We start from the raw sequence: 14,546 nt of genomic DNA, 5'->3' as shown, positions 1-14,546 counted from the left end.
GAAATCTTTTGAATGGCGGCGCAAGTGGAGGGGCAACGCGTCGTGTAACACCCCTCCTACGTCAGTCTCAACATTCATCCACCTTGCAGGGGGACACCGGAGCATAAATAAGCACCGGCATAAATGCTCCACGTATCACAGCCTGAGTTGTCCGCGGATGAAGGAATACTGGTGGGGAACCATTAGTTGGCGCTAGTATGAATGCGGTATCCTTTCCAGCCTCGCTATCCCGACACCAAATCTGTGGGTTTGACGAACCACTACGCCACTCTCAACAACCTGCGCTAGCCATATGCGTGTGGATCGGAATGTCTTCAGGGTTCGTCAGTGGTGGCAAAGCCGGGGAGGAAGTGCAACGCGACGATGAGTGGAAAAGAGCGCAGCAGGAAATTGAAGATGCCAGACGTGCCAAAGCCGAGCTAGCAAAGCAGCACGACGGCAAGAGTCTGTACGAAGTCTTGCAAGCCAACAAAGACAAGAAACAAGCCGAGTTTGAAGAAAAGGCACGCTACAAACTTCATGTCGCCCTTGACGACGAGGAAGCCGACTACCTGGATTCAATCCTTGAGAAGAAGCGCCTGGAAGAAGCCAACGTCAAGAAAGAAACTACCGAGCAGCTTGATCTATTCCGACGGCAGCGTGAAGAGGCGGAGAGAAAGGTACGTGGGCTTGAGGAGGAGACTGCAGAGCCGGCGCAGGAGCACGGTGCCGAACAGTGGGCAGCTGCTGGAAAGAAGAGGAAGAAAGGGCCTGAAGCCGGACTACTCAAGGGTGTGAAGCTGAGGAAATCGAGTTCCATCCCAGAGGAGCATAAGCCTGCTGAAAAATCACAGTCGACGACAGAGACAATCCAGCAAAAAACGACAAACATTCCTTCCCAGGTGAATGCTAAGGCCGATACGACAAGTTCTGCAAACCCACCTGTCGCCAATGTACAGCCCTCAACAAATGCGTCTGCGTCGAAAACAGGAAATGCACTTTCTCTTGGACTAGGCTACGCCTCCTCCGACGATGAGGACTAGTTCCTCTGTCAGCTGTGCTACGGGTTTGAGCTCCTGACATTAGTGGGATATAGAGCTCATTCCAGTTGTCTTATTTGGGGTTACCACTTCTCTGATGCCGCATTTTTGAGAACCACTTAGCTGTTGATGGAGAATCATGCCAAGAAGAGAGTGCGACTGTCAAGGAGAGCTTGTATCACACGCCGACGCCTTCGAAATGCCAAATCGGTATTGATAAGAATATATCCAAGTCAAAATGCAGTTGGTTTATGCAAAGGTAGTCAGATGGGTAATAGCCCGGCTAAAGTGCGTGCTTCGAGTGTATGTCCATGACGCTGATGCGGCTCATGGGAGCAAAGACTCTAGGAAAGAATGCCTCACTCGTGTACTTGCTATCGACCTCTGGTAAATCTACTTGGTGTTGGGGAAATTCACAATTATCAGGAGCAACAGAAGTGTTGATTTTGCAACCAATATGAAAAGGGCTAGCAGTGTTTTGATTCCAGAACTCGATGCCGCAGGGCTCTTGAACACAATAGCCAAGAGCATTCTACCATCCAGGATCATCCAGCTTCCCATTTAGAAGCCCATCATCTGTCCGTCCCTTCCCAACGGTTGTTGCAAGAAATGATTCTTTTGTCCAGCCAAGACGCTTTGGCCATGATGTCACGACAGGGATGGTCTTGGCCGTGCTTATCTACTAGTAGCAGTACTACGTATCCATTCGCAGCAATCTGGTACAACAACAGCCAAGTACCATCTCAACTCACCACTAGCCATCTAGCCAAAATCTCCACCCCATCTAAACTGCTGAGTCAAAATACATCTACAGGAAATGATACTGTGATCACTTCCTCACCTTGAACCACCAAAACCACGTCCGCGACGCGTTAACATTTGCAACAAACATGTCGCATCCATCAGGATCGAACGAGGCCTCGCCTCTCCTTGGCGATAACCGTAGAACTTCTGTCACTCCAGACCAAGGTCCCTCACAGGAAGATCCCGAAACAATGAACGCGCGGTTAATCTTCAAGATCGCAGCAGCAATGTACTCGTTCGCCACACTTGGGCTGTTCAACTCATCTATTGGTGCTGTCCTCCCTTTGCTATCGCAACACTACAATCTCAGCGACATCCAAGTCTCTTCTATATTTCTGGCAGGTCCCGTTGGATACGTATTCGCCGCACAATTCAGTGATGCAGTGCACTACCGGTTTGGGCAGCGGGGTATCGCTTTTGCGGGGCCCATCCTGCAAGTCCTTGCTACTGCGACTGTAGCAGCGCATCCGGGGTTCGGGTTGATACTGGTGGCGTTTGCGTTTCAAGGACTAGGGACTGGATTGCTGGATGGGAGCTGGTGTGCATGGGCGGGGAGCATGAAGAAGGCGAATACGATTTCTGGGCTGTTGCATGGGAGTTTTTCTGTTGGTGCGGCATTGGGGCCTCTGCTTTTGACTATGTTGACTGCGAAACATCGGCATTGGTGGACTTGGTATTCGATTCTAGTGAGTGCGTCGCGAGAGACTTTGGGATGAAAGTACTAACTGGGTGAAGGCTGGAGCATGCGCGTTGTCATTTATAGTCCAGGTCGCTGCTTTCCGACATGAGAGCGCATCTGTCTACCGCCAGAGCAAGCAGTCAAAGATTTCTGACTCCAGGATTGACCTTAGGGAAATCTTCAAGCACCCAGCTACCTGGCTCTGCGCAGCCTTCTTTCTCACCTACGTTGGCGTAGAAACCTCCATCTCTGGGTGGGTGGTCTCATTTATGCTCCGTGAGCGACATGCGAGTGACTATATAGCTGGTCTCTCTTCCTCGGGCTACTGGATCGGTATGGCTATTGGGCGTTTAGTGCTGGGATTCGCCACGGATAGGATGGGCGTACGGCCTGCGACCACCCTTTACTTCCTCTTCGCTATTGTTTTCGAGGCTCTGTTTGCAGCTTTCTCATCTTTGGAGGCCTCCGTAATCTTCATGACGGCCACAGGTTTCGTCCATGGTCCACTTTTCCCGTCTGGGGTTGTGGTGTTGACGAGACTGTTGCCGGCAGAGCTACATGTCGCAGCTGTCTCTTTTGTTGCATCTCTAGGTCAAATTGGAGGCGCAGTTTTGCCCTTTGCCATTGGTGCCGTGGTGCAAGGTCTGGGTATTGGAGTTTTTCGATTCGCAATTGTCGTTGAGACATTGCTGGCATTGTTATTATGGCTTGCCTTTGCGAGGCTTCGTCCGGCGCTCCTTCCCATATCTGCAGCACACACCCAGGACTGAATGTAGACTATTTAGCGTCAAGCAGCATGTTGTCAGCTGTGGGTACGTGCCTCTGAAAGTCAGTGGTCGAATTTGACCAGCTCATTGGATATAAGTGATTGTATGGTTTGGAGTATCGTTCTTAGCTAAATCCCGCAAAAGTCCAGACGAAAGGAACGTCATTTCAAACCAACATTCAAAGTTGAGCACGTAAGACATATGTCTATGTTGAGGAAGAGCATGCGTTATTGCACTGCATGCATACGCGAAATGGCACGTTGTTCCTTGGTCGTCCAAATCTCACAAGGACCAATCTTGAGTTTGACATCTTATGGCTACCCTTATCTGTATCTGTTGCACGTTAATATACATGATTCCTCGTAATTTTGTGGTGCTAACAAAAGGTTCAGACATGTAATCGCCACAATCTGTTGAAGCACCTGATTGCGTACACGAACATATCTCTCTCTCGAACAGAAAGTAGCTCCGTTTATTCTTAGATACAAGTATACCAGCAAGATGCATACTATACCATAAGGCAATTTGAAATAGATTCAGCGCTGGACCAACCTGATTTTCATGGAACTAAAAGCTCTGTATAAGAAGCTACGCTTCAATGCTACGGCCAAAGAGCTTTATACACATCTGAACACGCCGAGCTCCATCAGGTTAGCTTACTTACATTACCCGGAGGTGAGCGGATTGGCCCAAACCCCTATGCTCTGCCGTCATGTCAGCACATATATTAGGCAGGTACAAGTCACTCAAGCGACCAAAACAATACATCCACTCAGAGTCGCTTGCCCGAAAAAAGAAGGGGCCCTTGACTCGCTCATGAACTGAGGAACGCACCGAAGGCTTTCAAAATGCTCATCCTTACTATCGTCACGGCTTTCCTCCTCGCTGCACCATCAGCCGCAGGAAATCCATCAGACCGTGCAAATGCAGCCTGCTCCAGCTTGAAACTTCGCTTCCCCGCCTACACCTTCCTCCCGGGGACTCCAGGATACTTATACGAAACCCACGACCGTACTTACCCCATTTCTCTTCCTTCTCAAAAACACACACACACATCAACTTGTTACTAACAGACGAATCCTACCTCTTTAACTACCCCTCTGTACATCTACTAACAGAACGTATGTAGCATATTGGTCAGCAACCACATACACCACACCAGCCTGCGTTTTTGTACCGCAAAATGCAGGCCAAGTCTCGTACGCAGTCGCTACTATTGCGCTCACGCAATCAAAGTTGGCGGTGCGGGGAGGCGGGCATATGCCGATTCCCGAGTACAATGGGATAGGCGAGTCGGGTGTGTTGGTGGCGTTGTCTAATATGACTAGGTTGGCGTTATCCAGCGATCAATCCGTCCTATCTTTTGGGCCAGGAAATCGATGGAGAGACGTATATGCATATCTCAGTCCATTTGGGCTTGCGGCTGTTGGGGGTCGCGTGGGGCATGTTGGAGTGGCTGGGTTGTTGCTTGGAGGAGGGATATCGTTTTTTTCCTCCGAGTATGGGTTTGGCTCGGATAACGTGGTTCGATATCAAGTACGCTCTATCACTCCTTTTTTTTAATATTGCTAACGGGGATAAGTGCGTTCTGGCTAGTGGACTTATCATCGAAGCAACAGCCACAAATGCCTACTCCGACATCTTCTGGGCCCTACGCGGCGGCGGCAATTCCTTCTGTATTGTCACGAGATTTGATCTGCGGACCGTAAAAGGTAGTGATGTACATGTCGGTATTGCGCAGTTCAACCAATCGCAAGCAAAAGGGTATCTAGACGGCGTGTATAATTTTGGAAAATACGGCGGGCCGTCTGATGTCAAAGCAGCCATTATTCCGACTATTGTCACTGTGCCGGCCGCAAACATAGCCGTGTACGCAGCTGCAAAGTTTTACAACTCTCTCACGGATAACCAAAGGGTTTTTGAGAATTTCACCGCGCCAAAGCTCGTTCCTGTTGCCGATTCGTACGCGCTGCAGCCGCTGTCCGACTACATCTCAGTGACAGATGCGTTGCAACCTCTGGGGCTACGACAAGCATTCCGAACCCTATCTACAGTTGTTGACCGAGAAGCCGTTCAGATCATACACGATACGTTCAATTCCCTCGTGTACTCGGACTTGGCCAGGATTCCTAATCTCCAGGCGTCCATCACGTTTCAGCCCATCACAAAGGAGTTCCTCTCGCATAGCGCTAAGAGCGGAGGGAATCCCCAGGGAATCGATGTCAAAAAGGCTCCGTATTTTTGGGTGGTTGAGAATTTTACGTGGGGGGCTGCGGAAGATGACGATGCTGTACATGCGGCAGCGGACAAGATCACAGCAAAGATTAACAGTCTTCTCCGCGAAAAATCGTTAGCAGCACGATATTTGTATATGAATGATGCAGGGAAGGGCCAGCTAGTATTTGAAAGCTATCCTGCTGCTAATTTGTTGAGGTTGGAGGCAATTCGCGCAAAGTATGATCCGCTGAGGGTTTATACTGATTTGATGCCTGGTGGATGGAAAGTAGCTCATGTAAATATTGGATAGAATATTCATTGCTAGGCTTCTAATATCAGACATCTAAATAGTAATGTGACTAGTTTTATCTGTCACGATTGAAAATCATTTTGGCATGAAGCGGATTTGACCTAGGATATGATAATAAAGCTTTTAAACACATCCATCTGTAACGTTTTCGATAAACAAACCCATTCTACAACGAGACTTGAAATGAAAAAGAGCCTTCATTAACCCCCTCACCGATCCTTATCCTCATCCCTCCCAGGCCACACAATATCCCCCCTCCACACCGCCCTCACACACGCCGTCGCCGCCACAATCCAAACCACCACCAACACCGCCGTCATCCCACTCCCCACCCAAAGCACCGCTTCACTCTCCAGCTCCCTCCCCAACGCACTCGTCGCAAGCGTAAACCCGACATTCGGAAAGATAAACGCCCACCACGCCAGACTAAACGGCATTTCCCCCACAGCACTCAGATTGGCCACGAGCGCAAGACCAAACAGCCACACACCAAACACGTACACGAAGACGGATGAGAAAAACGCCAGGATACGGAGTACTTCTGGTGCTAAAGCGTGTCTCGCAAAGTAACCCTCGGTATACACGTGTTGCTGCTGCTGTGCGATTCCCCTGGCCATACCGACCAACGCGACAACCGTATACGCGCAACTTCCCACGGGGATGAACATTGCGGGTCTAGCTCGCGGCGGGGGGATGCCGCGTTCGAGGAGCGAAGAGACGTACAAGACGATAGCGACGAGGCTGATGCACCATCCGAAGCCCTGGTGTGCGACGCCCGCTACGACAATGGCCGTGTGGCGCTGTGCGGGTTGCGTGGCGACGATCAAGGAGCCCAGGGTGCCGGTTAGCATGCAAGAGTAGCCTGCGAGGAAGATGGCGGGGGAGAAGGGTATTGTGCGGTTTTGGCGGAGGACGAGGTAGTACTGTAGTGTTGCGGCTAGGAGGGAGATGGCGGCGTAGATCCAGTAGAGGATGTGGACGAGAGAAACGAGGGATGGGGTGGCTGGGCCGTGGGTTATGGCGAGGGTTTGCACGCCGCCGATTAAGACGCAGATGGATAGGGTGAAGGCGGGGGCGAAGAGGGATTCTGGGGCGAGGGAGAAGGCGGAGAGGAAGTGCGGGGGGTGGAGGGTGTAGCGGGAAAGGGAGAGGAGGGTGAAGAGGAGGAAGAGGGTGAGGGTGAGGAGGTAGAGGGTTAGGGAAATGTGGTATTGGCCTTTTTTTTTAAAGGGTGTTAGTAATTTTCGATTATTTTTCATTTTGATGGGGGGTTGGATGGGGGAAGGGAAGTACCTTTAAATTGATGCGGTGCTTCTCCAATAGCGACTGCGAGACCCCCCGTGCTCATTGTACATAGGAACCAAGCGAATGTGAAATGTTTTACTCTTTGTCGTAGACCTGGTCTTTTCTTTTCTGGCACGCGTTGCTCTTGTGCGATTGTTTCGGGTTTCGGCGTTGATGCCATTGCGATGTCGGCGCTTGTGGAGGACGACATGATTGGGCTGGGTATTGAGATTGATGTGTGAAGAAAGAGAACAAATTGAAAGTGAATCTGCCAAGTATAGCTTTTAGGCCCCCGAGATTTCTTCTCAAAACATGATCAATGCAATGACAATAATCTCATGTGTTGGAGATGTCCGCACGAATTGAGGTTTTGACAATTGCTCGCCAGATCTTGTAGTCTTAGGTACGGTACTGGTCAAATGAATTCTAGCCAATTAGCACGGATCACAGCAGATTTATTTAGAGCATCCAAGAGGCTTGCGTACCTGGTTTTAGTGCTGCATGTAAGTAAGAAATAGCGGGATGGTAGAAAGTCTGGGGAAAACCCTGGCTGCCGATGGGCTGTGGGCCCTAAATATCTTATCCCCGGTGCCACTACTACTACCTTTCGTATTCCCGGTGCCTATACGCCACCCCTCACAACCGGTAAAGTGGAATCCCTGTCAAAAAAACATACTATGTACCTCATTGGAGATACCAACATACAGAATGTAAAATAGACGAACGTTGTTTGAGATTCTAAAAACAAACTCATGAGGAAATAATTCATGCAACTTGCTGAATCTTATCCTTTGCACGATCCTTCGTCTGTCTAGCCCTCCATTTGATATCCCCAGGTTGCGGCCACCGATAATTCACCGGCGACTCACCGCCCACAAAAATACACGTATCATACAACAAACCACCGCACAGCGCGCCACTAACAGATGCACCCCAGCAGCCATATGCCCAGTACCCCGTAGAAAACGCATCCTTGTATCCGACCCAGTATGCCACAAGACGAGGCCCAAGGTCACGCGCCGGTGAAATACCCAAGCCTGTGTTGTACCCAAGACCAATCATTGTTACCATGCCGGTGAGACCAACAATAAAGGCAGTCATTCCTTGGCCTGGAGGAGAGTTTTGGTCGTCCCCCAGGGCGAACACGACACAGACGAATATGGCCATGTAGACGAAGTCATTGAAGAAGCCAGTTGCAGTAGAGTAAATAGGTCCTTTGGGGAAGAGAGCCTTGCCCGTCATGTCGAGTGTGAGACCGGGATCTACTTCGTGGATGGCATCATGGTAGACTCTGTTGTACATGTCAATTACAGCGTCTACTAATTTCAAACAGCAACAAGGGGACTTACGCGTATGCGACGGCTCCTGCGGCGAGACCAGCCAGTAATTGCATGCAGATGTAGACGATGGCCATTTTCCAGGGAAAACCACGAAACACGGATAGTGATATAGATATTGTTGGACTGAGATGGGATCCACTGACTCCTCCGCCCAGATAGATGCCTATCATAACTGCGAACCCCCATCCCCAGGCCTGTGTCTCGAAGCTACCGGTGCTTTGTTGAGAAGTGGCAACAGACAAGTTCACGCATAGCCCAATCAAGAGATAGATGAACGTCTGTAGAGTGTCAGCAGAGCAAATCTTTGTTTGGCGAGAAGGTAGACATACAGCAAGAAACTCTGCCGGAGCTTGCGGGTACTTTGCTCGGAACCTAGCAATAGGGTTTCGGTATTGATTGTAAAAGTCTCGCTCTTCCTCTTCTTCTCGTCGTTGGGCTTCCTTTTCTTCCCCACTGGTTTGACTAGTTTCGTTTGTGGCCCGTTCCTGAAGTGGCGGAAGACCGTCCTGGAGACCAAAGTGTTGTTGCTGTCCACTTCCATCCGCATATCCCAATCCATGCTCATTGATTGGAGCACGTGCTTGGCCATCGTGGTGCTCGTGGGTGCGAGAGTCTTGATGGTGATCCAAGCCAAGAACTTGGTCTGCTTCACTTGTCGGCACGCGTTTGACGTTGACCCTGCGGCCATTGACTACAGTCTGGAATCTGTCTGGGTTTCCTTGGCTGTTGACGTTGCTTGCAGCGTTTAAAGTCTCCTGAGAATCCTCTGAGTCTTCTTCCAAGACTGTACATGCTCTGGTTAGGATAATCGTGGTATGCACAAAAGAGTGAAGTCTTACCTTTTCCGTCCCTAAAGTTGAGGCCATCCTGCCGTGAGACACCATCATCCTCGTCGATTTTATACAAGGATTTGCGCAAATCACCTCGTCCCCACCACATGCCACGGCGAACCGTGCGTGGAAGAGGAGCACCCAAACCGAAGACTGGTTTTTGTTTCTGCTCATTATACCATGGGTTCAGGGTGAAATAATCATTGTCAACATCAACAACTTGCTGTTGCTTCTTCTCTGGGCGTCGAGGAGGCTCTTGTCTGACATTTTCGCGAGTTGCAGTGTTTGAGGGCGTATTTCTGATGCTGCCTATAGGCGCCATGCTGGTTGCGGTAGTGTTGGTGCGAGCATTATGTGGTCTCGACGTCAAACGAACAGTATCGGGTTTTCCTATGCTCGGTGCATCGGAACGACCTCGATGTAGGACCGTCGATGCAAGGGACCTTGTTGTTGGTTGTCTCGATTCATTTGCCAGATTGGTGGGTCTTTGGGATGCAGATTCCTCTGGTTGTTGTTGTGCTATTGAAAACTAAGGTGTTAGTTGTCCGGAAAAAAAGGATCCTCTCTTGATTGTGGTCAAAGACATGGATGGATCACTCACTGTTTTCTGGCGCATTAGATTCTTGATGCGACATGGTGAAACCCAACTGCTATGCTATATTACGGAGGTGAGTACCATGAGGTCGACCTTATATCCAAATTACATTGAGCCTAGGATTCACACAGGCAAGAGCAATCTGACTAAATGGTAAATGGTAGCGCTGCTATTCATGTATGGGAAAGTGAAGAATTGCATGTGCTACGTCACTGGCAGGGAAGCTTTTTGCCTAGTCCGCCTATGTCGCCGGTATTTCCGAGAGTTACCCACGGCTCAGAGACATGTGTGCCAATCGACTTGACTGATCTTCACAATGAGTGGGTAGAGCCGAGCAAGAGCCTCAATTCTCGATACATATTAACTGATAAGGCAGTCCTCATCTCGATCCTGAGGCGTTGCAGCTAGCTGTGGCGCTGTACAGATCACGAGTTTGACGGACATCGGCATGTTCAAGTGGAGCTTGTTGGCCTGCACTCGTCAGAATGTGCACGCATGAGAAAATCTTATGACTTTGTGTGTCGCGTGACGTCCACACTGCGACAGAGGAAAGTGCATACACATGGGCAGCATATGAGCAGGTGTATGTGAAAAGCTATCGGCATTTGATGCAAAACATCAGCACATAGCAGTCGCCGGTCCTTGGTCACCGTCTGCAAGCCAAGCCGACAAATGTGCATAATAACGGTACAGCAAATAGAGGCTCCACTTTGACTAGCGCGCCAGTGTGGAGACGCGGTCACGATTGCTGTACTTGGCCGATGGATAGTGTCCGCGGAGACTGCTACATTCCCATGGATATAAGGGTTCACTCAAAACCCATATGCTACAATACCAAGGCTCAATGGTCCAGTGGGATTCCATGTCGGGGTATTAGTACTAGGCACAACAATAACTCCAACATTAACGCTACAGTGTGGCGCACTGGGCAATCTTGGGCTAGACGCTCGTGGATGCGCATGTGCCTCTTCTGCTCAAGGTGCTTTCCTCATGATACCGCCATCAACTTGTTCTGTTCCTGCGCCAATGTGAGACCCTCGGGTGCTTGTCGGAAGAGTACGATCTCGGACTGCTTAAAGTATCGTCGCGCATCTGGATGCTTGTCAGTGGAATGTGCTGGAGAGGGAGCGGGAATAGCTCACCTTCGTCAATAAGTACGAGACTGAGATAATATCTGGTCGAGTACTTCTTGTTGACTTCACGGAAGGTGGGAGTCAGGTCGAAGCCGCCAAGGAACAATCTGATTGGAATTGTTTCACCTGCAGCAGCGGTTAGTGGGATTCATGTCGCAAAGAATCGCATTCACGTACCTCGCGAGGGCGAACCATCCATGATTTCGAAGCGGACCAGGGTCTCGCTTTCGTTGTACTGGTTCGGGGGCGCACCCGTTGTTTCCCTTCGGATAATGGACAGCTCCATGTGCTTGATCTTTAACCGGACAAGGAGGAAGTATATCCTGCCTACAATGACGTCCTTGAGATGGTATTTGGACTTTGAGTACTCAAACTCAATGTGCAAGCAGTCCTCGATGCCAACGTCCATCTTGATGGAGCTGTTTGTCTCTGGGGGGATGCGGTACGAGTAGACCCAGAGATCCTTTTCGCGGACCACGTCGGCCATTCTGCGGGAGACGGTGACGCGGACAAAGTAGCGCAGCTTGACATTGATGCCATTGTACGACTCGTACTGCTTCTCGACGTTCTTGAAGTTGAAGTCAAAGGTCTGGGGGTGCTGCAGCTCGCCGGGAGCGGCTAGCTCCTGGCCGAGGGATAGGAACTCGTAGTGGTTTCCGCGGTCGAAGAACATTTCTGGGCGCAATACATCAGCAATGCGCGAGGGAGCAGCAGGTGGACGGGGCGCGTACCAATGGTGCCAATGAACTGGACCTTGATGCCTGTGTGCTCAAGGCGCTTGCCATCTTTGGGGCGGACGGTGACCTGGCCCTTGACCGACTCGCCATCGAGGTAGAGGGGGACTTTCTCCTTGCGGTTCTTGTCGAGCTTGACGTCGACGGCAGAGCGGTCGTCGAGGTCCTCGAGGACAATGTCGATGTCGACCGGGGTGGAGAAGAAGTAGGACATGGTTGGAGTGCGTGGTCGCGTCGGCGGCCGACGGGGCTGAGGGCAAGGTGGACGTGTGGATGCGTGGTGCATGCTTTCGTCATACAGCGCTTGTCCATGTTGGGGGAGCGGGTCACGTGGACAGTGCCCCGCTTCCCCGTTGGGCGGTGCTCTGGCTACCAGGTGGCTACCAGGTGGCTACCTGTTGGCCACTGTACTTGGTACGCTGCTGGCTGGTGGCCGTTGGTTGTTCGCTGTCCGACACGACTTGCTGTCCAGGCCTTTACTTGCTTTCCGTTTCCTGACCATGCCGGTAAACTCAATGGGTCCACGTCACGTCTTACTGCGTTGCGGGTTTGCTCGGGTCAGAGGTCAGAGGTCAGAGGGGCAGGGCGCACGTCGTAGGTGGCAGATGGCAGTTCCTCCACATTCCTACCTAAGGAATGCGACGCAGGAAGTATGGGCAGGCGGCTGGCCGGGAAGCGCGCGCGAAGCCACACCTGGACTGGCTCGTATTCGCGCGCAAAAAAAAAAGAAAAGGCAAGCAGATGCGACGATGGTCGCACGTCGTCTAGTCCTCAGCCTCGACCTGGCCGGGCCGATGGCATCGAGAGGCCGCGCCGGACCCCCACGCGCCATTATCCAACCGCGTCGTGTGTGTGTGTGTGTGTGTGCACGAGTCAAGGCGGTGAGGGCGTATGTGGAGAAGGTGTTCCTGTGCCGTCGTCGGTGTATGGATGCAACGTGGAGTACTGCGTACGTAGTACAGTGCAGGTGCACACACTTGCTTACGGCGTATAGATCTAAGATTCATGTGCTACATACACATGTACTATGTATGTATGTATGTACATGCATGCAGGCAGAGAGAGAGGGACAGACGACCGACGACAGGCTGGCTGCCCGTAGCGCTCTAGTGGCTACTCGCCTCCCCAGCCCGACGCGGGGCACTGCATGCTGTGTGACCTGGCTGTGACATATTGTGATGTAGGAGTCGTAGTCATGGTAGTGGTGGTGGTGTGCAGGGCAGCAAGGGCAGCAGGGCAGCCGGTTCCTGGGAGATGGGATGGACGGGCAGTGCGGGGGAAAAAGGGAGGGATTCGGGCGCTAGGACTCAGCATGACATCCATCATCCCACACGCGACAGTTGCATGTTCAAAAGCCGAAGCCCTCAACTCTCCACGCCGGCTGCCCGGCTGTTGCACCCGTCTGGCCCTCCTGGCCCTCGCACCGCCACTAGCTGTCCGGTTCGAGCCGCCATTCGCTGCCGTCGTTGCACGCGTACCGTCCTATCCTGCCTGGGCCTCCTGAAGCACAACGCCCGCCAGTCCATCCCACCCTTGCCGTCATGGCGCTGCGGGCGAAATTTCCAGATGAGCATCCCCGACTGCGAGCCTTAAAATCCACCCTCCCCCCCCAGCACACATTGGGTGTCTTTCTAGATTGCTGACCCTCTGCATCCAAACTAGCCGTTGTCGATACATGTGCGTTTGCAATATCGCATATTAATTCAGCCCAAGTCCCGTTTCCGGTTTCCTGCTTGCTGCTTCCTGGCTGCCCAACTCAAACACCACTTGCCCTCTTGCTCCCTCGCAAACGCCCTCGACTGCACCTTATATTCTCGCCCGCTCCCCGTCCGTTTCCCTGCTGCCGTCCCAACGCCATGATGCAAACCATGGAGCAATCAGTCCCCGCCCCCATACAATATGTCTCGCCGCCCACGCCTCCGGCTTCAAATACCGGCTCGCCATCCACATCGTCGCCTGCCCTCGCCGACACCAAGACTGCTCAAATGACTATCCCCGCCCACCACCACATCCTCATTGTCACCGGCCCTGCAGGCTGCGGCAAGAGCACCATTGCCAAGCATCTGTCCGATCGATATGGCTTCGACTACATTGAGGGTGATGAGGTAAGTCGCCTTGCCCAATCCCGCCTAGCGCCTGCTAATTGCCCCACAGTTCCACCCAAAAGCAAACATTGACAAGATGGCCGCCGGCATTCCCCTCAACGACGAAGATCGCTGGGATTGGCTCATCCTGTTGCGCGACCAGGCCCTCACCGCTCTCCACAACGGCTCGCGTGGCGTCGTTGTGACCTGCAGCGCTCTCAAGAAAAAGTACCGCGACGTCATCCGCACCGCCAGGCTCTACGACCAAGACCCAAATGCCAACGTCCACTTTGTCTACCTCCGCTCCGACATGGAGACGCTGCTCTCGCGCGTCCGTGCCAGGCAAGGCCACTACATGAAGGATGCCATGGTCGCCAGCCAGTTTGCTGCCCTCGAGGAGCCGGACGAGACGGAATGCAAGCAACTCAAGGACGTTGAGATCATCGACGTCAAGGGAGGCATCCAGGACGTCCAGCAACTAGCCAGTGCTGCCGTTGACAGAATCCTGGCACAATAGCATTTTGCCCGCAAAGTCAGCCGGCTCTGATGATATGTAAAACAAAAAGTTTCCTTTTTTTCTTTTTCTCTTTCTTCTCACCTGGGTAATCGATATCAACTCGATTTGCCCAGCAAGCGTAGCGAGGGGTTATTGGTTTCCTTTTTCTTCATTTCTTGGGGTAAAGGGCGTAACAAAGTTTTAATTATACCCTTTATGACATTGGGCTGGTAAACACTGCATATGCGGAGCTG

At 51.7% G+C, this 14,546-nt stretch overlaps 7 protein-coding genes across 7 annotated transcripts; 4 read left to right on the top strand and 3 right to left on the bottom strand.

The window, feature by feature from the left end:
• Positions 1–308: 308 nt before the first annotated feature.
• Positions 309–1,022, top strand: COCMIDRAFT_35036 (uncharacterized protein; the record flags this gene model as incomplete). Its single annotated transcript, XM_007687819.1, has 1 exon — positions 309–1,022. The coding sequence occupies one exon, from the start codon at positions 309–311 to the stop codon at positions 1,020–1,022; it is 714 nt and encodes a 237-aa protein (XP_007686009.1).
• An 887-nt stretch (positions 1,023–1,909) lies between these two features.
• COCMIDRAFT_90064 (uncharacterized protein) lies at positions 1,910–3,272 on the top strand (the record flags this gene model as incomplete). Its single annotated transcript, XM_007687853.1, has 2 exons — positions 1,910–2,509; positions 2,559–3,272. 2 exons carry the CDS (start codon positions 1,910–1,912, stop codon positions 3,270–3,272), a joined length of 1,314 nt encoding a protein of 437 aa, XP_007686043.1.
• Positions 3,273–4,117: 845 nt separating this feature from the next.
• COCMIDRAFT_89974 (uncharacterized protein) lies at positions 4,118–5,796 on the top strand (the record flags this gene model as incomplete). Its single annotated transcript, XM_007687852.1, has 3 exons — positions 4,118–4,280; positions 4,399–4,805; positions 4,852–5,796. 3 exons carry the CDS (start codon positions 4,118–4,120, stop codon positions 5,794–5,796), a joined length of 1,515 nt encoding a protein of 504 aa, XP_007686042.1.
• A 209-nt stretch (positions 5,797–6,005) lies between these two features.
• COCMIDRAFT_90130 (uncharacterized protein) lies at positions 6,006–7,261 on the bottom strand (the record flags this gene model as incomplete). Its single annotated transcript, XM_007687851.1, has 2 exons — positions 6,006–7,012; positions 7,090–7,261. 2 exons carry the CDS (start codon positions 7,259–7,261, stop codon positions 6,006–6,008), a joined length of 1,179 nt encoding a protein of 392 aa, XP_007686041.1.
• A 584-nt stretch (positions 7,262–7,845) lies between these two features.
• Positions 7,846–9,572, bottom strand: COCMIDRAFT_90134 (uncharacterized protein; the record flags this gene model as incomplete). The annotated part of the gene is made up of 4 exons (XM_007687850.1): positions 7,846–8,371; positions 8,430–8,698; positions 8,750–9,204; positions 9,260–9,572. The coding sequence occupies 4 exons, from the start codon at positions 9,570–9,572 to the stop codon at positions 7,846–7,848; spliced, it is 1,563 nt and encodes a 520-aa protein (XP_007686040.1).
• Positions 9,573–10,833: 1,261 nt separating this feature from the next.
• Positions 10,834–11,926, bottom strand: COCMIDRAFT_90053 (uncharacterized protein; the record flags this gene model as incomplete). Its single annotated transcript, XM_007687849.1, has 4 exons — positions 10,834–10,937; positions 10,988–11,104; positions 11,156–11,653; positions 11,710–11,926. The coding sequence occupies 4 exons, from the start codon at positions 11,924–11,926 to the stop codon at positions 10,834–10,836; spliced, it is 936 nt and encodes a 311-aa protein (XP_007686039.1).
• Positions 11,927–13,568: 1,642 nt separating this feature from the next.
• On the top strand, positions 13,569–14,313 carry COCMIDRAFT_90113 (uncharacterized protein; the record flags this gene model as incomplete). Its single annotated transcript, XM_007687848.1, has 2 exons — positions 13,569–13,817; positions 13,867–14,313. The coding sequence occupies 2 exons, from the start codon at positions 13,569–13,571 to the stop codon at positions 14,311–14,313; spliced, it is 696 nt and encodes a 231-aa protein (XP_007686038.1).
• Between the last annotated feature and the right edge of the window lie 233 nt (positions 14,314–14,546).

Source organism: Bipolaris oryzae (genome assembly GCF_000523455.1).
Source record: "Bipolaris oryzae ATCC 44560 unplaced genomic scaffold scaffold_34, whole genome shotgun sequence".
NCBI lineage: Eukaryota > Fungi > Ascomycota > Dothideomycetes > Pleosporales > Pleosporaceae > Bipolaris > Bipolaris oryzae.
The sequence above is the reverse complement of the archived record's forward strand: the minus strand, read 5'-3'. Positions and strand labels throughout refer to the sequence as shown.